Raw genomic sequence first — 26640 nt, forward strand, 5'->3', positions numbered from 1 at the left:
AACACGTGTGGTACGCCATCGTTGGAAATGACATGAAATACAACTATTTGTATCAGATTAGTATCAACATGAAATAATTCTGAAATATGTTCGACCAATGAGCTACTGATGTGTGTCTAACAGCGTCAATGCATATGGGACTTCAGTTTGCCAATCCCTATTTTAAACATGTAAAATATTGCGTATTTCTTTTTATTTGTTGACATCCCCTTAGGACGAAGCGTTTACTTTTTACGACTGGCTTCTCTTTTGTAGGTGAGGCCAGAGATGGAGGAATGTTCATTCACCAGCTGGTACCCCAGGTTTTCGAGGCACAGCGTCGAGTCTATAGCGATCCCCATCCAGAACGACGTTCTGACGTACCTCCGCGAGGGAACCCTCATCCTGCCCAAGGAGGCGGTGCCGCCACCCAGGCAGCGCAGTTCCAGCTCCTCCGACTGGAGCGACTCAGACGCTGATTCTGACGAGGCTGAGGTGAGTCACGGGCCCAGCTTAAGCGCTCAGGTTGCGGCCAGGGTGTCAGTAGCGAATTTTCTTGCCAAGTAGTGTTGCTAAGCTGTTTGGGGTACTAGTAGTAATTGGGAAAATTCACCTGGCCACTTTACGAGAGCTGTCCCAGTGTAGCTGGGTAGTGGGCTGCCAGTTTTTGGCCTTCCAACTGGCCAGCCTCCTCAACGCTTTGTAACTCGAGATGACCGTAAAAGGGACATGATAAGGACAGGCTTAGGATAGGAGAAAGGGACCAATAAGCTGTTGTGGGATACACTTCGTCTGGCTCCTCCCCTTCGGCATTTCCGGCTTGAGTCACAGTAGCCCTGCGCATCCAGATTATGCAAACCTCGGCTGAACGAGGTGCAGTTCCCTGAGTAGAAACTCTCCAGATAAGCAGATTTAAGAAGAAGTCAAGGAATACCGAGGAAGCGATGGGTACCATAACATGCTAAACGAAGGAAGGCCTAAAACTTGAAGTGAAGGTGATGAGACGACGAACGGTATTGCTAGAGAGAGCCGCCTGTTCAGCTGGGACAGCTCTATTGTAGAGGAGAAATAACAACGGGCCGAGGTCGCTGATATTTAGTGGTAGGGGCACAAATTTTTTAAAGAAATCCACAAAATTTCAACAAATTTCATTCCCTCTCTTTCTATAATGTTAGCTATAAGGCGTCTTGACAAACACAGAGTAAATGAATAACTCTTTCCGCCACGCAGTGAAATGCATTTCCACATGACAATGACGCACGCTGGTCAGTGTAATATGTGATACAGAACGTTTTTTATTCGAATCGGAGACTGATGACGTTGAATATGGAGCTGCTTCCCGAGACAGACCACAATAACAGAAACTGTACTGCTTCAGGTCCACTACCCAGCCACAATACTATTGCACTTGGCCTTTTTTGGCAGTTATCTGAAGTACATGGTGACCTTACAGTAAAGGAGTACAGTGGTGACTATCGGAATAGCAGTGTACGTAGGCCCATTCACTACCAAACACCCCCCCAGGGGGTACACAACTCTTTTGTGGATACGTGCGTAGCGAGCACGGGACCCCGAGCTAGTGTGGCCCTCCTTCCTTTCCGGGCTGCATACCTTCCTTTTCCGCATCCTTCCCCATCCCCCATCTTCGCCCCCCCCCCCTCACCTCCGCCTCTTTCCTTCCCTTTCTCCCCCTCTGGGAGTATGTTTTGTGCCTACGTCCGGAGACGGACGCTCAGACATGTAACACATTCTTCGCTTTCTCTGCTTGCAAGTCTTCGCCCTTCCTTTGTCCTTCTCTTTTCCTTACCTCTTCTCTTCATCCTTTTCTCCGCTGCGGCGTTTGAGACCCCTCTTCTTTCCTTTCCCTTTGTTTTTCCCTTTCTCTTTTTTCCTCCCTGTGCGTGTCTGAAGGCCGACCCATGCATTTCCATGCGTAGCTGGTGACGGGGTAACGCGTTATTCCCCACGCCGGGTAGACAGGTAGGACACGTACGTACCCCCTGGCAATGGCCAGGTCCAGGGAGGGGTGATTACCCCAGCTCATACCTTCCGAAAGTGCCGATTGGTCCCTCCGTCCGTTTGTCGGGAGGTGTGACCTGAGGTGTGAACAATCACCTAAGGCGGGAATGCCCTCAGAGAGGTCCCCCACAAGTGAGGAGCGCACCATCTGAGACGTTCGGTAATCATGGGGGATACTTCCGCAATGGTTTCCTCATCTTCTACTATGTCTGCTCACAAGCGTAAGTTCAATGAGTCTCAGCCACAGACAGTCCTTCCATCGTTGCCACAGTTCCTTGTTGTTTCTCGGTCTGACGAAGGTCATGACTTCTCCACGGTCAACCCTTTCATTATTCAGAAAGGTGTCGACGCAATTGCAGGTCCTGTAAAGTCTTGTTCCAGATTACGAAATGGCACCTTGTTGTTAGAAACAGTCAGTGCCCTCTAGGCACAAAAATTGCTGCGTACTTCACTGTTACACACCTTCCCTGTCCGGGTGGAAGCGTACTGCACTTTCAATTCCTCACGTGGGGTCGTTTATACACGCTCCCTCGACGGACTGTCCGACGAGGAAATTCAACACTACCTGTCTGAACATCGTTCCAACCCGTACAGTTTTCTTCACATTTGACAGAGTTCAACTCCCATCGAACATAAAAGCGGGCTATGAGATAATTTCCGTTCGCCCTTACATCCCAAACCCTACGCGTTGCTATCGGTGTCAGCGGTTCAGTCATACCAGCCAGTCCTGTTCCAATCCGGCCAAATGTGTTACGTGTGGCAAGTGTGGCAGTGTGCTCCCTGCTGCCGTTGGATAAGCAGCTGCAGCAGCAAGTCGTACACTCCTAGCTCACTCATTTGTTACATAGTTTAATTCTTAATTTCTTTGCGTGTTTTTCGTACTTGCATTGTTTAATTCATAAATTTCGGGCGTATTATAGTATTTGAGAGTTGTAGCATCGCGTTTTAGTACCTGAATAGTGTAAATTCGAGTAGTCGTCTGTCTTCTGTTTTTGTTTTGAACGGCCAGTGTCGGTTGGTCACAGTCAGTGTGCTCCCTGCCGCCGTTGGATAAGCAGCTGCAGCGGCAAGTCGTACACTCCTAGCTCACTCATTTGTTACATAGTTTAATTCTTAATTTCTTTGCGTGTTTTTCGTACTTGCATTGTTTAATTCATAAATTTAGGGCGTATTATAGTACACTCCTGGAAATGGAAAAAAGAACACATTGACACCGGTGTGTCAGACCCACCATACTTGCTCCGGACACTGCGAGAGGGCTGTACAAGCAATGATCACACGCACGGCACAGCGGAAACACCAGGAACCGCGGTGTTGGCCGTCGAATGGCGCTAGCTGCGCAGCATTTGTGCACCGCCGCCGTCAGTGTCAGCCAGTTTGCCGTGGCATACGGAGCTCCATCGCAGTCTTTAACACTGGTAGCATGCCGCGACAGGGTGGACGTGAACCGTATGTGCAGTTGACGGACTTTGAGCAAGGGCGTATAGTGGGCATGCGGGAGGCCGGGTGGACGTACCGCCGAATTGCTCAACACGTGGGCCGTGAGGTCTCCACAGTACATCGATGTTGTCGCCAGTGGTCGGCGGAAGGTGCACGTGCCCGTCGACCTGGGACCGGACCGCAGCGACGCACGGATGCACGCCAAGACCGTAGGATCCTACGCAGTGCCGTAGGGGACCGCACCGCCACTTCCCAGCAAATTACGGACACTGTTGCTCCTGGGGTATCGGCGAGGACCATTCGCAACCGTCTCCATGAAGCTGGGCTACGGTCCCACACACCGTTAGGCCGTCTTCCGCTCACGCCCCAACATCGTGCAGCCCGCCTCCAGTGGTGTCGCGACAGGCGTGAATGGAGGGACGAATGGAGACGTGTCGTCTTCAGCGATGAGAGTCGCTTCTGCCTTGGTGCCAATGATGGTCGTATGCGTGTTTGGCGCCGTGCAGGTGAGCGCCACAATCAGGACTGCATACGACCGAGGCACACTGGGCCAACACCCGGCATCATGGTGTGGGGAGCGATCTCCTACACTGGCCGTACACCACTGGTGATCGTCGAGGGGACACTGAATAGTGCACGGTACATCCAAACCGTCATCGAACCCATCGTTCTACCATTCCTAGACCGGCAAGGGAACTTGCTGTTCCAACAGGACAATGCACGTCCGCATGTATCCCGTGCCACCCAACGTGCTCTAGGTGGTGTAAGTCAACTACCCTGGCCAGCAAGATCTCCGGATCTGTCCCCCATTGAGCATGTTTGGGACTGGATGAAGCGTCGTCTCACGCGGTCTGCACGTCCAGCACGAACGCTGGTCCAACTGAGGCGCCAGGTGGAAATGGCATGGCAAGCCGTTCCACAGGACTACATCCAGCATCTCTACGATCGTCTCCATGGGAGAATAGCAGCCTGCATTGCTGCGAAAGGTGGATATACACTGTACTAGTGCCGACATTGTGCATGCTCTGTTGCCTGTGTCTATGTGCCTGTGGTTCTGTCAGTGTGATCATGTGATGTATCTGACCCCAGGAATGTGTCAATAAAGTTTCCCCTTCCTGGGACAATGAATTCACGGTGTTCTTATTTCAATTTCCAGGAGTGTATTTGAGAGTTGTAGCATCGCGTTTTAGTACCTGAATAGTGCAAAATCGCGTAGTCTCCTTCCGCCGCCGAGCAGTGTGTCTGCAGTGCACAAGTGGCAGCATTACTGCATTTATTAGGCAATCTTGTATTTTAATAACCGTTTAAATTTTGTGTCGATTTGTTTGCGCTCTCTGTAGATTAGTTCAGACGTTCTTTGCACAACAGTTTTTAGCATGGATAGGGACTGCAACTGCTGTGTTCGGATGCAGGCTGAGTTGGCATCCCTTTGCTCCCAGCTTCAGGCAGTGTTGGCTTCAGTCACACAGCTTGAGGCTGTCGCCAATGGGCATCACTGTGGGGGTCCGGATGGGGGTTTGTCGGGGACGGCCAGCTCGTCCCACGCATCCCCCGATCGGACTACAACTGTGGTTGCCCGGGATACTGCCCGCATTAAGGCTGATCCCTCACCTGTGGTAGAGTGAGAGGTCGTCTCAAGGTGTGGCAGGGGGCGAAAGACATTCCGGAGGGCTGAACGGAAGGCCTCTCCAGTTTGTCTGACGAACCGGTTTCAGGCTCTGTCTCAGGCTGATACTGATCTTCAGCCTGACATGGCTGCTTGTCCTGTTCCAGAGGTTGCCCCTCAGTCTGCAAGATCCGGGCGGTCACAGAGGGTGGGCTTACTGGTAGTTGGGAGCTCCGTCAGGAGCGTAATGGGGCCCCTTAGGGATATGGCAGCAAGGGAGGGGAAGAAAACCAAAGTGCACTCCGTGTGCATACCGGGGGGAGTCATTCCAGATGTGGAAAGGGTCCTTCTGAATGCCATGAAGGGTACAGGGTGCACCCATCTGCAGGTGGTCGCTCATGTCGGCACCAATGATGTGTGTCGCTATGGATCGGAGGAAATCCTCTCTGGCTTCCGGCGGCTATCTGATTTAGTGAAGACTGCCAGTCTCGCTAGCGGGATGAAAGCAGAGCTCACCATCTGCAGCATCGTCGACAGGACTGACTGCGGACCTTTGGTACAGAGCCGAGTGGAGGGTCTGAATCAGAGGCTGAGACGGTTCTGCGACCGTGTGGGCTGCAGATTCCTCGACTTGCGCCATAGGGTGGTGGGGTTTCGGGTTCCGCTGGGTAGGTCACGAGTCCACTACACGCAACAAGCGGCTACACGGGTAGCAGGGGTTGTGTGGCGTGGGCTGGGCGGTTTTTTAGGTTAGATGGCCTCGGGCAAGTGCAGAAAGGGCAACAGCCTCAACGGGTGCGGGGCAAAGTCAGGACATGCGGGGACCAAGCAGCAATCGGTATTGTAATTGTAAACTGTCGAATCTGCGTTGGTAAAGTACCGGAACTTCAAGCGCTGATAGAAAGCACCGAAGCTGAAATCGTTATAGGTACAGAAAGCTGGCTGAAGCCTGAGATAAATTCTGCCGAAATTTTTACAAAGGTACAGACGGTGTTTAGAAAGGATAGATTGCATGCAACCGGTGGTGGAGTGTTCGTCGCTGTTAGTAGTAGTTCATCCTGTAGTGAAGTAGAAGTGGATAGATCCTGTGAATTATTATGGGTGGAGGTTACACTCAACAACCGAGCTAGGTTAATAATTGGCTCCTTTTACCGACCCCCCGACTCAGCAGCATTAGTGGCAGAACAACTGAGAGAAAATTTGGAATACATTTCACATAAATTTTCTCAGCATGTTACAGTCTTAGGTGGAGATTTCAATTTACCAGATATAGACTGGGACACTCAGATGTTTAGGACGGGTGGTAGGGACAGAGCATGGAGTGACATTATACTGAGTGCACTATCCGAAAATTACCTCGAGCAATTAAACAGAGAACCGACTCGTGGAGATAACATCTTGGACCTACTGATAACAAACAGACCCGAACTTTTCGACTCTGTAAGTGCAGAACAGGGAATCAGTGATCGTAAGGCCGTTGCAGCATCCCTGAATATGGAAGTTAATAGGAATATAAAAGAAGGCAGGAAGGTTTATCTGTTTAGCAAGAGTAATAGAAGGCAGATTTCAGACCACCTAACAGATCAAAACGAAAATTTCTGTTCCGACACTGACAATGTTGAGTGTTTATGGAAGAAGTTCAAGGCAATCGTAAAATGCGTTTTAGACAGGTACGTGCCGAGTAAAACTGTGAGGGACGGGAAAAACCCACCGTGGTACAACAACAAAGTTAGGAAACTACTGCGAAAGCAGAGAGAGCTTCACTCCAAGTTTAAACGCAGCCAAAACCTCTCAGACAAACAGAAGCTAAACGATGTCAAAGTTAGCGTAAGGAGGGCTATGTGTGAAGCGTTCAGTGAATTCAAAAGTAAAATCCTGGGTACCGACCTGACAGGAAATCCTAGGAAGTTCTGGTCTTACGTTAAATCAGTAAGTGGATCGAAACAGCATATCCAGACACTCTGGGACGATGATGGCACTGAAACAGAGGACGACACGCGTAAAGCTGAAATACTAAACACCTTTTTCCAAAGCTGTTTCACAGAGGAAGACCGCACTGCAATTCCTTCTCTAAATCCTCGCACAAACGAAAAAATGGCTGACATCGAAATAAGTGTCCAAGGAATACAAAAGCAACTGGAATCACTCAACAGAGGAAAGTCCACTGGACCTGACGGGATACCAATTCGATTCTACACATAGTACGCGAAAGAACTTGCCCCCCTTCTAACAGCCGAGTACCGCAAGTCTCTAGAGGAACGGAAGGTTCCAAATGATTGGAAAAGAGCACAGGTAGTCCCAGTCTTCAAGAAGGGTCGTCGAGCAGATGCGCTAAACTATAGACCTATATCTCTGACGTCGATCTGTTGTAGAATTTTAGAACATGTTTTTTTGCTCGAGTATCATGTCGTTTTTGGAAACTCAGAATCTACTATGTAGGAATCAACATGGATTCCGGAAACAGCGATCGTGTGAGATCCAACTCGCTTTATTTGTTCATGAGACCCAGAAAATATTAGATACAGGCTCCCAGGTAGATGCTATTTTTCTTGACTTCCGGAAGGCGTTCGATACAGTTCCGCACTGTCGCCTGATAAACAAAGTAAGAGCCTACGGAATATCTGACCAGCTGTGTGGCTGGATTGAAGAGTTTTTAGCAAACAGAACACAGCATGTTGTTATCAACGGAGAGACGTCTACAGGCGTTAAAGTAACCTCTGGCGTGCCACGGGGGAGTGTTATGGGACCATTGCTTTTCACAATATATATAAATGACCTAGTAGATAGTGTCGGAAGTTCCATGCGGCTTTTCGCGGATGATGCTGTAGTATACAGAGAAGTTGCATCATTAGAAAATTGTAGCGAAATGCAGGAAGATCTGCAGCGGATAGGCACTTGGTGCAGGGAGTGGCAACTGACCCTTAACATAGACAAATGTAATGTGTTGCGAATACATAGAAAGAAGGATCCAAATTGTATGATTATATGATAGCGGAATGAACACTGGTAGCAGTTACTTCTGTAAAATATCTGGGAGTATGCGTGCGGAACGATTTGAAGTGGAATGATCAGATAAAATTAATTGTTGGTAAGGCGGGTACCAGGTTGAGATTCATTTGGAGAGCCCTTAGAAAATGTAGTCCATCAACAAAGGAGGTGGCTTACAAAACACTCGTTCGACCTATACTTGAGTATTGCTCATCAGTGTGGGATCCGTACCAGATCGGGTTGACGGAGGAGATAGAGAAGATCCAAAGGAGAGCGTCGCGTTTCGTCACAGGGTTATTTGATAACCGTGATAGCGTTACGGAGATGTTTAACAAACTCAAGTGGCAGACTCTCCAAGAGAGGCGCTCTTCATCGCGGTGTAGCTTGCTCGCCAGGTTTCGAGAGGGTGCGTTTCTGGATGAGGTATCGAATATATTGCTTCCCCCTACTTATACCTCCCGAGGAGATCACGAATGTAAAATGAGAGAGATTAGAGCGCGCACGGAGGCTTTCAGACAGTCGTTCTTCCAGCGAACCATACGCGACTGGAACAGGAAAGGGAGGTAATGACAGTGGCACGTAAAGTGCCCTCCGCCACACACCGTTGGGTGGCTTGCGGAGTATAAATGTAGATGTAGATGTAGATGCCCATGAGGGTGCTTGTCCACCTCCATCCCCTCGTTGCATCAACTGTATGGGTGACCACGCTGCTTCCTCTAGAGATGGCCCCATTTTTAAAGACGAAAAGCTCATTCAGGTATTACAGACGTTATTCTTACAGCTGCGGAACCTTCAGTACCTCGCACCTCCCAATTGCCCCGGCACCCCCCCCCCCCCCCCAGTTCCTTGGTGGAACGAGGCATGCCGTGACCCAATACGTGAGCGGCGACGTGCTCTTCGCGTTTGCAGTAAGACCGTTTGTGTTAATTTTTGGCGTCGTACGGAGTTTCTTCCCCCTTCCTTACATCTAGGATCTGTCAACCTTCCGTTTTCGGATGTCGCTAAATTCTTGGGTCTTATGTTTGACAGAAAACTGTGCTGGTCCTCCCACGTTTCCTATCTTTCTGCTCGCTGTCTGCGATCCCTCAACACCCTCCGTGTCCTGAATGGTACCTCCTGGGGAGCGGACCGAGTGGTCCTTCTCCGCCTCTATCGCGCCTTAGTGCGCTCGAAATTGGACTATGGAAGCATAGTTTACTCCTCTGCTCGGCCGTCTATTCTTCTTGGATTACGTTTAGTGTCTGGAGCTTTTTACACCAGCCCTGTGGAAAGCCTTTATGCTGAGACTGCTGAACCTCCGCTGTCCAATCGGCGAGTTGTCCTTCTGAGTCGTTATGCTAGCCATCTGTCTTCCATGCCTGCTAATCCGGCCCATGACATTTTTTTCGACGCCTCCTTGGATTTAGGGTATGCAGGCCGCCCTTCCTCCCTGCTACCACCGGGAGTCCGCTTCCGTCAACTGCTCCATTCTCTTTCCTTCCGCTTTCCTAAAACTTTCTTGACAACTTGGGGTACAGCACCGCCTTGGCTCCGCCCCCGGACCTGCCTGCTCCGTGACCTTTGTCAGTTTCCCTTCTCTTGTTTATCGTCGGGCATTTGCTGCTCTATGTGCACAAATGAAGGAAGCCACATTTATTTACACTGATGGCTCAAAAACATCGTTTGGTGTAGGGAGTGCCTATATTGCTGGCGACACCCCACATCGATTTCGGCTTCCCGACCAGTGTTCGGTTTATACTGCGAAGCTTTACGCTGTTCTCCAGGCTGTCCAATACATCCGTCGCCATCAGCGGATACAGTATGTTATCTGTTCAGATTATCTCACCTCTCTCCTCAGTCTCCAAGCTCTCTACCCTGTCCACCCTCTGGTCCACCGGATTCAGGACTGCGTCCACTTGCTCCTCTTGGGGTGCGCCTGTGTGGCGTTCCTCTGGATCCCAGGACACGTTGGCATCTGTGGAAATGAGGCGGCCGATATAGCGGCCAAGGCTGCAGTCTCTCTTCTTCAGCCAGCTATTCGCATGATTCCCTTCGCCGATCTGCGGAGTGTTTTATGTCGTCGTGTTGCTTTTTTATGGCATGCACATTGGTCAACACTTCCCAATAATAAATTGCGGGACGTAAAAGCTCTTCCCTGTGCTTGGAACTCTTCCTCCCGAACGCGTCGTCGGGAGGAGGTAATTTTAACTAGACTCCGGATAGGGCACTGTCTTTTTTAGCCATCGACATCTTTTAAGTGGCGATCCTCCCCCACTCTGTCCCCACTGCTCTCAGCTGTGGACGGTAAGACACCTTTTACTTGAGTGCCCCTATTTTACTCCGTTACGCGCCCGTCTACAGCTGTCGCCTGATATATCTTCCATTTTAGCAGATGACACGCGCTCAGCCGACCGCGTTCTCGAGTTTGTTAGTGCCAGTGAGATGACGTCAGTCATTTGAAGCTCTTTTTGGGGACAACCAACCCCCTTTTATAGTGGTTTTTTAAGCTTTCCTTCTGTTTTTAGTTTCTCTAATTTTTTGAGTTTTGTTCCCATTGATGCTGGTTTCCAGTTTCGTTTTTTTTACCTTTTCCTAAGTCACAGACCGGGCGCTAATGACCGTAGCAGTTTTGCGCCTTAAAACCCTAACCAAAAAAAACCTACCAAACACATGTTAGAGTCACCGTTCCACGGAAGACTGAAACCATACGTGAACACACGATAACGCACGGAAACACAGGCGGCATTGGCCTACTTTGCTGTTAGGTATACATGCGGCACGAAGGCTATGATATGGTCGAATTAGAACGCTTAGCGCCGGCGGACTGCAGGGAGCGGGTGTGTCTATGCTGGTGATGATGATGATTTCAGGTGAGAGGCGCTCAACATCATGGTCCACCAGCGCCCCGACGAAAATTCAGCATGCCAGTCTCAAGGGTAGGGACGATGGCTGTCCCCACATGCGGAGCAGTTTAAAATGCATTAAAGTCTGCCTCTCTTCCCCGTCAATTTAGCGATGAGGCCTGACAGTTCACCACTCTTGTACCACTGGAGCAGTATTGGCGAGGATGGTGGGCAGATCTCCGTCGAGACTGGGGTATGTCCTGATGTCAGTATATAAAACACACGTTGTCAAAATGTGCTGAGCTGAAAATGGCACACCACAAACCTCACAGGGGGGGGGGGGGGGGGGGAGCCCTGTGTTAAAGGGCCATGTCCGATGCGCAGCCTGGTAAGCTGGAACTCCTCTCGGCGATGAGGTTGCCGTGAAGTCCGCCACGCCCGTGTGGTCGATTTGAGCAACTGCAGTTTTGTTTTCTGTCACCTTCAACCATTCAGTCTCCCACTGACACATGATGCGTCTGTCGGAAAACGAGGTAAGGGTGAGCTTGAGGTGACTATTTTCGTGACATTCACTTAGAGGACACTGTAAGTACAATGCCTTCCATTGTAGTTGTTCAGTTCCGCGTGTCCTCGTGAGGTATCGTCAGTAGTGCGGTACAGTGTTGTCCACAATCATGAATACTCTTGAGAATGGAAAGCAGAGGGATACACCGCGAAAGTTGGCACATTCAGGTGAAAAAGAGTTTATATTCAAAGTTGTACAATTTTGCCACGAAGAGAATAAAAAACACAGGTACCGCAAGAGAAACCAATTTCATGGGTGGCAAAATTTGTTGGGAAGTCAGAAAGAACAGTAAAATACATTTTGAAGGACCTTAAAAATTGGAACAAACCAGGGAAAATGTGGAAACTAATGGAAAAGAAAGGCGTCCTACAGAAGTAGTTTCTCTTGGTGACTACAATAAAAAACTTATTACGAGAATAAGAAGGAAATCCCAACGTAGAGAGAGCTGCTTATATTTTCAAAAACCGACCTAAATTTTCAGGTGGAAGAAACAATTTCAGAAAATTTTCAAAGAGATGAGATTTCCTATCGAACCATCCTAGCTGAACGTTCCGACATTGTTCGAAAACGTGCGAAATACCCGAGAGCAATCAGGGCAGCAGGAGCCAAATAAACTAGTGGTATTCACGGACGAAAAGTGAGTTCATACGCATTCTACTATGAAAATATACTCGCAGCGTGAAGTAGTTCAGGGTGTAATGACTAACAGCAGTGTAGGCGAAAGAGCAATTATTGTCCACTTTGGAGAAACAATGGGTTTCTTAGATGGAGCAGAATTAATTTATGATTCGAAATTTAAATCCCTAGATTATTGCGATGATATGAATGGAGATAATTATCACAAATGGTTAGAAGAAAAAGTGATTCCTAATATCGCAGCTTGCAGTATTGTCGTTCTTGACAACGCACCGTACCATACTGTTCAGAGAAGTAAAACACCCACTACCGCAACTCGCAAGAAGGACGTCATTGAATGGCTCATTCAGAACGAAATCAATTTAGAACCAAGCTTAAAAAGAAATGAGATTTTTCAAGTTGTCTGTTATAATAAGCCAAAGTCTGTTTTTGAAGCGGATCCCGTTTTTTAGCATAAGGATTTACTGTTCTGATGCTCCCACCATACCACTGTAATCTGAACCGCGTAGAACTCTTCTGGAACACAAAGAAATAAAAAATTGCAGAAAACAGTTTCCTCTATTAATTCAACTACGTTAAAACAAATGACCAAAGAGTCTTCGTCTAAGGTTACCAAAATGATTGGTTAAAATCTTGCAAACATGTCAGAGGAATTGAAAATGAATATTGGGATGCAGATGGGTTAACGGAAGAAGCAACAGAGAACATAATCAATGTTGGTCTGGAAAGTGAAAATGAATGTGCACTACATGAAAACGACAGTGATATGGAAACTGACACGGCAGATGGAACTGGAACGGATTTCAGTGAAACAGATAAATCAGATGGAGGACTTGGCGTCTAACCCCTGTGCGATTGACCATCCACTTGAATCTCTAATCACGAAGGTTTTGCAGTTTTCATTGCATAACTGTAGCTGTCCCATCCTTCCTCCCCACCGCAACCCCAATTTCGCATTGTTGGAATATAGCCGAGAAGGTGCCGTCAATCTCCATGTGATCTCCAACCACACCCATGGCAACATATGACTTGGACGTTTCTGCACGTACAGGGGTGCATGTAAGACCGGCAAAAATTAGGTACAAGCACTTCATGTATGACTCGCCGAGTGCTCCATCTACCTCAAGTTTCATTCATATACTGTCTCTGACATCAATGTGTCCTGCACACCGCTCACGAATTAACCTTCTGACTAATGAATGATGTGCATTGTACACTGCCCTGAATTGCCTTACGCGCTGTGATTAAGGATTAACCTCAGATTAACGAATAATTGCTCTGCATCGAACTCTGCCTCGGAGTGCCTTACGGGCTCTGCATACGAGCAAACTGTCAAATTTACGACTGAGTACTGCTCCTGCACTCTGCTCCAGATCACCGCCAGACTCTGTACGCGACTGTGCTGTGTACTGTATTGACGGTGCAATAACTACTAGCTAAAATCCAAAATTTGCGACGAGCAAAAAGGACTTAAATATCCACCTGGTTTTGACCAAGCTGTCCGAGCATTAACAGCTACAAATGACCTTGATACAAGAACAATTAGCAACCGAAGGGTGTTGGCACCACCAGCAGATGGACCTCCTAGCAGCTCTGGCAGACACTTCATGCTGAATGGAAACACTTAATTGTCTCATTCCTATCAGCGTCAGTCTGTTATTTCCACTCTGAGAGGAATCAAAAGTGGACTGAGATGCATATCTTCCCCAACACTTCACAGCCCTTAAGGTAACAGAGAGCCAGCTCCGATGAGCCTTTTTCCTATCATTGTCTAAGCCCTAGTTGCACCAGTGATTGCAGAAGTTGCCCCAATTAACAGATCTAGTGGCCCAACCTTGTGAAGAGTTGTGTAACTTACTGCCAACTTATTATCGTCACCAAAGCCATATAATGTCGGCCAGGATGCGCGGTAATCAATACAAAAAAAGCACAGACCTCTCATATTCAGTGTGAACGGCTGACCTCCATGCCCTCCGCCAAAAGTATCAGTTTATGTGTGACAGCTCAGACGACAAGTCGTAGCCTGATTCACTCAACCAGGACATTGTAATTGGATTCTCACCAATGCATAGCTTCGCGGTGAGGCATTAAAGTTTCCAGACCCCTCAAAGGAAGAAGTCCTACGCATCACTCATTCATTCATACTTTCGCTAGCTGCTATGTTGCAAACGTTGGCCCCATTGTAAGTAGCACAGATCAAACCACAGCAACTGCATCATTTCCGCCCCTCCTGGGAGTCGTCCTCATCGTCAAATCACTTGACTGTTGACCATCTCTGCTGATCATTCCCATAATGTGAAGACTGTTTCAAAACGATTCAACTGCCGCCCTGCAGGCAGTCTGTGGCAAGTGTGGCCGTGAAGGATATCTTACAGTCACATCTATTTGTGACTGTCAGGCATGTTTCGATCTTATGGATATAAACAGCATAAGGCCACAGAAAGCGCACACACGAAGACAACAAATACGATTGACCGTGGACCTAACTCTGGGCAGCCATGGGGTACAATTTCAGGTTGATACAGGTACATCTGCAAAGCCAGTCAGTTGGAAATCTTCCAGCGTCTAGGGACCCTAACACTGTTGCAAACTGCAAGGGTGCTAGTCGCAATCGGCAACCATCATATTGTGCTCAAAGGACTCTACTTAGTGGATGTTGGCGACAAGAGTGTTGCTCGAAGTGTGGACATACTGCTAGCACAGCGACAGAGAATATTTTTAGACTAGATGCCTTTTCAGCTTTTGGGTTTACTATCTCGGATACAGTAAACCTAGTATTGGACGAAATTCCATTTCAGTAAGAGGAACTATATAAAGAATTTTCTGCTCTATTTGCACCCGGCCTGGCCTTTACAACTAACTATGCTGACCATATCACATTCAAGACATTGGCGCTGCTCCATTTCTCTCGGCCTCGACCCATTCCCATAGCATTAAAAGTGGCAGTTAAGACTGAACTTAGGTGATTACAACAGCAGTGCGTTCTCAGACAAACACCTTTATGTCAGTGAGTAATGACGGTAGTGATAATCGAAATACAAAGTGGTAACTTTGTGTCAAATTACAGTCAGTTTACAAGCAGTTACTGATATTTACCTTATTCAAGCCCTGGAGAACTACTCAGCCAGGATCTCTGGCAGCCAATGTTTCTCGAAGATTTACCCCATAGATGCATAACTGCAGATACCCTTGCATGAAAAGTCTGAAAAAATACCAGTGGTTAATACACCTTTCAGTCTCTACCTGTAAGAGCGTCTGCATTTCGGCACCAGTACGGTTCCAACGATATTTAGCAGTTTGTCTTCATTCGGATCCGCAGTGCGAAATATGTCTTGTAGTGACATGTTTACCGTAATGATACACCAATTACACTGTTTTTATATGAATTTCATTGCGCAAATCACAATGAGCACATTTTGGTTTATTGTCATCGTCAGGTTTCCTGTAAATACGTCAACAGTTGATAGTCTTGATATTGTAAACTGTAACTATGATCGTAAAGGTATCATACATTCGATTGCTATTTTTGCCTTACGTGTAATATCGACGCTGCCATACGTCGTCTTTGATGGACTTTGTTTTTCGACGCATCTGGACGTTCGTTGTAGGTGTACTGTTATGTTTGATTTTTAGATGTAAATTAGTCAGTTTTTGTGCACCATTTTCCCTCTTGATAGCTTGGATAATAGGGAACCAGCGATATTACATGTTTAAATAGTTACCAGTAGAAGTAAGCGATGTGTGGAAATTTGGTTATATATTGATTATTTCCTGAGGTTTGGTTCTGATTATGTTTTTTACCAGAAATTTTGTCTAGTTTGTGTTGAGATTATTCTTTATGCAATAATTTTGCTATGGTTAATAGGCTGTGATGTTTTCTTCGTGTTACATCTTTTTTGTACGGTATCTATGCCTTCACTATAGACGAGTGTTGCCTAGTATCACTGGTTTGTTTATTTTACCCGTTTTTCTGCTTTTAATATCAATAAAGTTTTCAATATTCTTTGGTGACTGGTCGGTTTCTTCAGTAAATTTAGAGGGCTATTGTGTGCCTGGAATTTATCTCCATTTCTTCAAGGATACTCATGATTGCTCCATTTGCGTAGTATGGAGGATTTTCAGTGCTTCTTCGTTTATGGATTTTACATCGTATTTTTCTGTCTGCAGATGATGAAAGAATGTGGATGGGGGTTTTCACTGTCCGTGATGTGCTCTTTGTATCTAACGTTGGAATTTTCTGCCGGTTTTCGTACATAGCATTTGTAGTATATGTTACATGAAATTTTATAGATGCTGTGATTGTTAATATGGAGATCCCCTCGTAGGTTTTGTGTCTGAGGCTGTGTCTATTTTAAAATGCAAAGGCGATGCTGGTTTTGTCGGGTTTAGCTCTTCTTTTGGCTAACCGATTTTCGCTCCACCTCTCTTTGGTGCCAAGTGTAGTGGCGAGGAGTACGGTCTTTTAGACGGTCACATAATGCCTCCACGTATCATAGAATCAACTTCGGCCTTCGCTGTTGCCAAGCAGTCCGGGACCAAACGCCTTGGCCGACATGCTGCAGGTGGTCCATCTGTCGTCCTTATGTGACACACTGTGTCATGCGGTATGCGCTTAGGAGCACCGGGCGGCCTGGTCAGATTCGGGTAGTTGCTCGACAACTCAGTGTACTCATCCCCAGAAGCCTGCATCAACTTAGCGCTGTGAGTTGCTGTGGTGCGGTGGAAACTGGTGACTGCTAAGCCCGTGTAGCCGTTCACTAAGTGAGCGTGTGCGACGTTCGGAAATAGTCGGTGCTGCACCAGGTGGTCAGTTCCAACGATTACCTCGTTGAAGGTCCACGCGTAAGTGTGGTGCAGTCAAAGGTGAGCTCCGTCCACCGAGTACTGTACTTCGTGATTGAGGAGTTGTCAGCAGGCTTTCGAGACAGTATGCTCAGATCCTAGCCGGTATATATTAAGAATTTCATGCCGGAACCACTGTCAGTGACAAACAGGCGCTTGGTGGACTTCTGCTGCACCTACTACCGTCCGACGGCCGGTGTGGCCGAGCGGTTCTAGGCGCTTCAGTCTGGAACCGCGCGACCGCTGCGGTCGCAGGTTCGAATCCTGCCTCGGGCATGGATGTGTGTGATGTCCTTAAGTTAGTTAGGTTTAAGTAGTTCTAAGTTCTAGGGGACTGATGACATCAGATGTTAAGTCCTATAGTGCTCAGAGCCATTTGAACCATTTTTACTACCGTCCGCTGCTTGCATTTGAGTGAGAGCACGGTGATGAACACCTGCTCGCCTGATAACCGAACCGAAGGTGATACCAGCACATTTGCGGGTCACCTTGCGGATTCGTGGCACCACCAAATCTACTCCTTGAACGTCAGCAGTATCGACCTCTGTCGTTGCCGACGCTGTCTCGCGACAATGGCGCGCTAACGTGGGTGCACAACAGTTCAACCTCTGCCGTGAGTGAGTCTTGTTGTTACTCATTAATTTTTAGTTGATTTGGCGCAGTGTTTTACTGTCTGAATACGTATTGTAGCTTTTCCTGATTTTGGGCTCTCTATTTCATTCGCTATTTTCATAGTAATTTCATTATTTTGTTTTATAGGTAGATTTTCTAAGATGGTGCTATCTTTGCAGATGCTATTGATTGTTTTGTTGTGTATTGTGGAATCTGTGTTTGACAGTACACTGTAATCCTTTATCAAGTAGTTTTTGTTCTTGATTATTGAAAGAAATTTCAGTCGTGTTGATGGTTCTGTTGTGAAAATTGAATGGGGATATTGTGCTCTTAGTTTTGGCAATGGGGTACTGCTTTTTCATGAGGCGCTTGATTTTATTTTGGTGTCTGAATCTTATATGGGTGCTGATGTTACGTATATAAATATTTATAAAGTGTGGAATGATGTCAGCCATTAATGGAGTAGTATTGTTACTTAATTTTGGGTATTCTACGTACATATCTTGGTTTAGGTATTCCTTATAAGATAGTTTGCTGTTAATTTCTCATTGGATTCATGATTTTGCTCCATATTGTCCGATGTGAGCTACTAGCCTTGGTTCTGCTGAAGTCATGATGTTGGCATAGGCATTGTAAATCCTTCATATAAGTGAAAAGGGGACAGACATGAACATTCTTGAAGAAATAGAGATATATTCACATGCACACAATAACTCTCTAAATCTGCTGAACGAACAAACCAACCAAGCATGAAAAGTATGTTAAGAAGTGTATTGAAAACTTTATTGATATTATAAAGAAGGAAAAAGAGTAAAATAAAGAAACCAGAGATCCTGAGTCACACACATCCACAGTAACAGCATAAACACTGTACAGCTAAAATATAACATGGAGGAAACATCATAGCCCATAAACCATAGCAAAATTATTGCATAAAAAATAACAAAATAAAAATAATACATAATTTCAACACAAACCATACGAAATTTCAGGTGAAGAACAATCACAATCAAACCTAAGAAAATAATTGAAACATAACGATTCTCCAGTGGTAACTATGTAAACATGCAATATTGCTGGTCCATTATCATCCAAGCTGTCAAGAGGGAAAGTAACACACAAAAACAGAGTAATCTACATCTCAGTATCAGATACAGCAGTACGTCTACAGCAAACATCCAAGTCCATCAAAGACACCATGTTGCAGAATTGATATTCCATGTAATGTAAAAAATATCAGTCAAGTATATAATACCTTTACAATCATAGTTACAGTTTGCAGTATCAAGACTATCATCTGTTAATGTATTTACAGAATACCTGATGATGCCAGTATGCCAAAACGAGCTCATTGTGATCTATAAAGTAAAACTCATATAAAGGATGTGTAACTATTATATCATTGTGGTAGTCAACATGTTTAAAAGGATTGACAAGAGACATATCATCGTCCATGAACTATTTGGATGACATTATTGACATATGGAATGAATATGAAATCTGTGCATCTTGATAAAAAAAAAACTGCAAGCAGCAAGGGTACATTGCAACTTGTGCAAAAGCAATTTATTCTAAGCAGAAGAGCAATATATAGGCCACATACAAAACAAAAACAGCATCCATACTGTGGAACATCATGTAAAACTCAACAAAATGGTATAAACGAACAATATAAAAGAGTTGCAATATTTTGTGGACAAAATAAACTATTACATGAAATTTATTCCACACGCAGATATCATTGTCCATCCCCTCAACCAGCTCTGAGAGAAAGAGATACAGTTAAGTGGATAGTGGCCTTTGACAGCGCTTACAAAAAACTGAGGGAACATCTGTAATCTGTGTGACCCCTAACTTCATTTAAACGTAGATGCTCATTGGACATAACAGTCAATGCAACACCCTATGCCACTGGGGAAGTACTCTCTCAAAAGAATGGTGAAAAGTTGAACAGCCAATCACATAAGCTTCAGAAACGGTAACACATGCCCAGAGGAATAACTTACAGATAGAATGATGGTCTCATCCATCACACATCACTTCACAAAATTCCTTTACCTCTCTCTGCAGAGTACGCTTCCACCTAATTACTAATCGTAAGCCTTCACTGGCAATATTTGGGCCATACATTAGGCTTCCAGGATGGACAGCGTAGCGCCTAGCACCTGCAATGATGGGCTTTGCTCGTCAATAGTTACAACTACAAAATTCATTACAGTTTCACCGCTAAACTCACTAATGCCAACATGTTGTGTCGCCTGTCCATGGGCACCGATCCAGTGTTTGATAGTTGGGCAGAGCTCTGCTTGCAGATTGACTCATGAGCTCATTACACTGTGCAAAACGTTCCTCTAATAACCACAAAGATATCCTATGCTACAAGACATGACTGAATGTCCCAGAACATTGTGTGCTAGTTTGATGAAGCTGGCCTCCGAAGTTACCAGCCTTCACAATCTTCCACTGTGGACCCTCTTTCACTTGAAAGATTGCCTATTGGTTAATGACATAGCTATACTACTGCCCACATATCACAACGACTTCTCAAGTATTCCATCTACTTTGAGGCCGACTGTGAATGGCCAACATGAAGAACATAGAGCACTGACATGTTTATCAGCCACATACCTGCTTCCAGAATGGCATATCCCGCATCATGGCACCTATTCGGTCAGCATGTAACGGCAAGGCAGAAAGAATGGTGCCCAAGTTTGAACAACAAGTGTCAAAGGCACTTACAGAATGATGCGAGTCAGTAGTTGTTGGCCTGCTGAAGTCTTCCGTTTCTGACAGCCATACATTTTCCTGCACCTGATCCAGCTGTCCCTAAGTCCAACAGCAAGGACACACTCTCTATGTTGCCACGCTACCACATTTCAGCTAAAATGAGGGCTCCCACATTCCGGTTTCATCACAGTTGGACTTCAAGGACAATCACCTAGCACCAGGGATGCTGCGTGTATATCATCTCTACCGAACATGGCAAGGAAGTGTGCCATCACAGTCAGCTGCAGCCCCATGGAGCTACTGTCATCTCTCCAGAACTTAGACACCACTGGAAGCAGCTCCTTCTCCTCCAGCTGGACATTGTCAGGCCCTCCCAGCAGACCGACAACCACCACCATAAATACTGTGGAGACTACTGTTGAAGTACTGATGGAATCAAGTGAGGACCAGCTCCTGACTACAGAGACTACCCACACATACGCACGCACCACCGACACAGGTGTACAGCCAGTTGCTGACAATAACATTGAGGGCGCCTCCAACCTGTCGTTAGTTCCTGCCCTGTCAGAATACAGCCAAGAGGACGCCGCTGACCTTCACATGATATCCAAGCCACATCAGCAGCAACCAGGACTCACTAGAAGTAAGGCAACGATCATGGTACAAGCGTGACCCAGCCTCACCACTCTTTGCCGTTGATGTCAGGGAACATTTAGACAATGTTTTCCCCAGCTGTTGGATTGGGAGGCAGCGCAGTCCCATGGATTTCTTTGTGTAGCGAGAGATGGAGTGTATGGTGTGATACCCCAGAAGAGTTTGCTGCCCATTTGGCTGAAGCTAAAACCATTATTCGTGAAATATGTCTTTGTTTTGAGCATGTTAGACGACCATTAACACGTGGATTCCATGTACTTTAAAAGTAAACAGAAGACATTTCAGTGACACCTCTAAAACAATATTCATCGCACGGCAGTTTGAACTCATTCACTGAACATCACTAGTGTCAAAATTTTCATTGATCGCTAGTAGGAAACGATGCATTTGTGACATTTTTGTTATATAAAAAAGTATTTCTTTTTATCATTTCTGTACAGTCTTCTATTTAGAATAGGTTCTTTTTTACGCCATGGCAGAGTAAAGCATGGTCCTCCTCCAACTCTGTTCACCCAGTTGTGCTGTTCAATGTGCTGTTTAGTTGTGGCAAAGAAATGCAACTCTGGTTTGGAATTATGCTCAGATAGCTAAATGTTTAAGGCGATTGTAGGATAGTCCCAGTCTGCATACATTATCAGTTGCTACAACCTATTTATATACCCGCCTGGGGTAAATCACTTTCACGACACAGGTAACCATGCCAGTCCTAGATCGAATCCGCCTCGTCACTGAGCCAATCAGCCTGAATGTGGTTCTCAAGCGGTTTTCCGCACTCATTTAGGTAAATACGGGGCTGGTTCCCGCATCCCGCCTCAGATAGCTGATACACAAACGCTTTGCATCATAATGTCACATTTGGCTATCGATTACACTATACTCAGACAGAAGGGATGCACGCCTTCTACCTGCAAAATGGATTGGGGGATGGGAAGAGCTGGCAATAGTTTTCAAATGCCTGTGGAACTGGTGACCCCATCGTAATAACAGCCTATATAAAAGGGCTGGATAAAGATACGGAAGCACAGGGAGAAATGGACGCTTGAACATAAATTCAGATCCTAGCACAGCCTGCAGGTCGCGCTTTTGTATTTGACCATGAACAGCACCTGTGCAATGTCCTCAATACGTTGCAAGTATCAGTGGTGGCCAGAACAGTACTCTGTGTAGCCGTGAGTGCATTACGTTGGAGCTAAGTGAATTCGAATATGGCCAAAATATTGGTACTCATATGGCGGATGCTTTCATAACGAAGGTAGCCAACTTTTTGGTGTTTCAAGAGTCACCGTTTCGAAGATGTATACCACACACGAGGTAGAGGGGAAAACATCATCCGCTAAGTCACTACACGGACGAAAGAGTCTGTTGAATGGCCATGACAGACGGTGATTGAAGAGGATTGCGACGAAAAGTAACAGCACGGTACTTGCAAAAGTCACTACAGAACTGTAAGTCGCACCTGCGAACCCTGTCACAAAAAAAAAATTGGAATTCAAACTCAACGCGTTAATTATGCAAATGTCCATAACAGGAAAACGTGGTGCCGAAATCATAAAACCTGGACTACGAGCAATGAATGAAAACTATTTGCCATTTGGTCGGATGGGTCTTGTTTCAGACTGTTTCCAATTCATGGCCGAGTTCACGTACCAAAAGTGAAATATGGCGGGGATTCGGCGATGATTTGGGCAGCCATATCGTGGTATTCCTTTTGCCCCATGGTTACTGCACAAGGTCACATTGCTGCCAAAATTTGTGTGTCCGCTTTGGCTGATGAGGTCCATCCCGTGTTACAGTTTTCGTTCCTCAATGATGGTACTGTGTTCCAACACGACAGGGCCCTTGTTCACACTAGAGATGGGCAAAACTGTTCTTTTCAGAGATTGGATCAGAACTGTTCACTCCCTGAAATGAATTAGCTCTTTTTCATGACTCACCACTCATTTACAATATAAAATAAATGGAAGGCACATTGCCCTTTAAACTTGGTTTATTCCAGTACTATACCTGTATTTTGATCTTATTTGATCTTATTTTGAAGTAACACAGATAATGAGTAAGAATTTTGTATTGTTTATTGAAATTTCCACGATATGACAAAGTTTTTGATTATTGATTTATTTTGCACTATCGTGGTTTTTTGGGTGATCGGAAAATGTTGTAACTTGAGATTTACATTAACAATATATTTGGCTATAACGTATTAAAATTTCATTAACCTCATACAAATACATCGCAAGCCATATATTTTTAAAGTGAACGTTTCCTTTCGAAGACGCCTAAAATCGCAAAATCCGTACCAGAATAAGAAAAAAAAAATATAAATTTGACTGTAAAACGAAAGTGCTGCATATAGCCTTACGCAGAATAAAACAAGGAAAATATTGGTGTATCACATTTTGCGATACGTTTATCGGTTCGCTCGTAATTAAAGCGTAAATTCGAGTGTCTATAATAAAAATCCTATAGTAAGAGGAGTCATCAGGAACCTAAACTAATCAGTTTAAACAAATAAAGATAAAATAAAAACAATTGATGTATACATAACATAATAATGTAATATACATAGCGGCATTACTACGAAGAACAATATCCAGTGGAGACGAACTCCGATGCAGAGGCGCTGAGTCGAGCAGGTCGAGCCGCGAGCTGTATTACTGCGTGAGCTGAGACCACAGTGACACCTGAGTCGCTTTGCTCGACGCTCTGGCTAGAGTCGAGACGGTGGGGCGAGCGTTGAGCGGGCGAGTTCCGAGGGAGGGGGTAGCGGTGAACTCACCCGCTCCGAGACAAATAGTTCGTTCCCTTGCGAGCGGGTTTTTGCAAGTAGTTCCTATGTTATCCGCTAGGTGGCTCTCTGTCCTGTTGCTCGCATCAACTGCCCAGAGGGCAGGACGTGCGACTGAAACGATCGCCGACAGAGTGCGATGCGAAGTTACGCTGCGCCAGACACTGCGCTGCAGACGACGCACAGATACGCCACGGCATATGTGAAACACAAAATCGAATGGGGCACTGCACAATGCAGGCAGGCAAGGTAGAAGCAGGGCAGAGGCCGGCGCTGGCTGTGTTGTGTGGCGTGCACTGTGCTGTGACCAGCAGAGGCGCTGCTGATATGCTCCGTGTCTCTCTCTCTCTCTCTCTCTCTCTCTCTCTGCCGTGGGAAACGTTTGGAGCTACCGTTCTTTTTTTCTGAATCACTGATTGTTCACTCCTTTGAAAGATTGAACTCTATGAATTAGTTCAAGAGCGGATCCCCCATCTCTAGTTCACACAGCTCGCATCGTCCAGGACTGCGGATGAAAGCCCACAGAAGGTTCCACTTTGACGTTTTCCCTTACCCTGTTGGTTAATGAAATTCGCCATAGCTCTGTTCGGCGAGTTGCAGGTGCTGATGGAACGGCTGATGTTGTGGGCATAACGCCCCTCCTTGACCTCAATCTAGATTTTTGTGGTGGTGGTGGTGGTGGTTAGTGTTTAACGTCCCGTCGACAACGAGGTCATTAGAGACGGAGCGCAAGCTCGGGTTAGGGAAGGATTGGGAAGGAAATCGGCCGTGCCCTTTCAAAGGAACCATCCCGGCATTTGCCTGAAACGATTTAGGGAAATCACGGAAAACCTAAATCAGGATGTCCGGAGACGGGATTGAACCGTCGTCCTCCCGAATGCGAGTCCAGTGTGCTAACCACTGCGCCACCTCGCTCGGTTAGATTTTTGTGGTTCGTACCCAAGCATGGTGTGTCTGGGATCGGCTTCCCGTTTCTTTTTCTCCATTTATGCGAATGTGCTTCTGCGGATGTCAGGTGGCGCTATATCCATAATTTGATAAATTTCAGTGACAGGATTTGGCCGGACGCCGCCACTCAGAATGCATCCAGTCTCAGTCAACGCCGTATCCACCTGTTTGGGATGTGTGGAATTTTGCCACACTGGTGCTACATGCTCAATTGCAGAGATGCACAGTGCAATGGCATACAGTTTGTTTCTGGAGGAATAGTAAATATTGTAGGAGGTGGTAGTAGAGTCGAATTGCAATAAAATGCCATGTAAGATGTGCCCAGTTTTTATTGTGTACAAAGATACAGCTGTTAATATGTAACCCAAACAAACGTAAAGCAAAGGCAAATGAGATTTTCAAAAATTCCATCGCCAACTTCATCGCACCTTTCGACTTCTCTTCATAACACCACGTGTAACTTTTCTGAGGTCGTCTTTGCGTTGTTTTATGGGAGCTGCAGTACTCATAATTCCAGCGATCAAATCGGCTTTTGTGGTTACTTTTTCTTTGTAGACTTCGCTTTTCAACCATCCCCACAGGCAGAATCCAAAGGGGTAAGGTCCCGGGACGTCGGTGGCCAAGAAACGTGCCCATATCTGTCGATCCCTCTCCCGGTGAATGTTAGGTTTAGGTGCTGTGTCACCTTACTACTACAATGTGCAGGAGCCCCGTCATGCTGGATGAACTTACTCACTCTTGTAGCCAAAGCAGTCTCTTCCAATAACGCAGTAAACTCATTTTCAAGAAAGTGTAGATAACGGGGTCCTGTAAGACGATGCGGTAACACAACAGGCCCAATCAATTGATTGTCTATCAAACCGTACCACACATTTACTGAGAAGCGCTCTAGAAAATATGTCTGTACAATGGCATGTGGACTCTGTTCAGACCACTGATGTGAATTACGAGTGTTACTGATGACGTCAAGAGTGAAAGTGTCTTCATTAGTGATGAGTAAAAATGAGATTACCTGGCGATTCTCAAGTATTCAGTGACAAAATTCCAATCGTCTATCTTCATCTCCTGATCGAAGATGCTGAGTGCATTGTAAATGATTCAGGTGCAACCCGTGCATAAGTAATGTCCACCATTCTATTTTATGTGGAACACCGATGCATGCAGAAATTCTGTGTGTGCTTGTTGAATGACTACGTTCTACCGACTGAATTATGCCCTCTATTTCACCCATAATCTGTTGATTTACGCGTTCAGATGCAAAGTGACTGCTGAAAACACGAGTAAACACTCTTGTCTCTGGTAGCCTGGGATTAGGACATCGTATGCCGTACTGTCTACAAGCAGCAGCGTTTCCATTACAAAACCCATAAAAACCAAATCGCCATACTCAGCATGTGTAAATACGTGCAGTATGTTTACACACTACAATACAGTAGAATCGGCCAACAAATCACAATAAAAACTTCAATGTAAATTAAAGCACAACTTCACAACGTGAACATCAACACACTACTGCTTACATTCGATAAATACGTCCATGGCAACCGCTGTATCAACACACGAAACGAAAATACACTGAACTCTACTGTGTCTCTGTACTCAATAAAAATAGGACAAATGTTATATGGAATTTTTTATTGTAATTCGTCTATACTACCACCTCCTAAAATATTTACCATTCTTCCTGAAACGCCCTGTGTGTACGGAGCACGCCTGGATGTGAACTCCTGATGGTGCTAGTAAGGTCACGAGTGATGCAGATACTTTTAGCTTTGTTTCTTGGCAATGATCTTTGAATGTAAGATTACGATCCAACTTTACTCCCATGTATTTTGGAGTATTCGTAGTAACATAGTTGTTGCCCTCTCCACTTAAAATTTAACTTCCTTCTGGCTTCCCCGTTTCTCAGAGAAAGGGCACAGACCTGCGTCATTCTGGGATTTGGTTATTGGTGGTTATCATCGTAATGCTTGAAGACATCTTCAAGGTCTGCTGTCAGCTTCATGTCCGCTTCCTC

At 45.9% G+C, this 26640-nt stretch overlaps 1 protein-coding gene across 1 annotated transcript in view; it reads left to right on the top strand.

The window, feature by feature from the left end:
• LOC126161366 (cell division cycle protein 123 homolog) overlaps positions 1-26640 on the top strand; it is a 127029-nt gene that overhangs the window by 58364 nt on the left and 42025 nt on the right. The window contains exon 2 of the mRNA XM_049917136.1: positions 256-474. Within this exon, the coding sequence (XP_049773093.1) occupies positions 268-474 (207 nt within the window). The 5' untranslated portion in view covers positions 256-267. The remainder of the gene's footprint in view (positions 1-255; positions 475-26640) is intronic.

Source organism: Schistocerca cancellata, chromosome 2 (genome assembly GCF_023864275.1).
Source record: "Schistocerca cancellata isolate TAMUIC-IGC-003103 chromosome 2, iqSchCanc2.1, whole genome shotgun sequence".
Taxonomy (NCBI): Eukaryota; Metazoa; Arthropoda; class Insecta; order Orthoptera; family Acrididae; genus Schistocerca; species Schistocerca cancellata.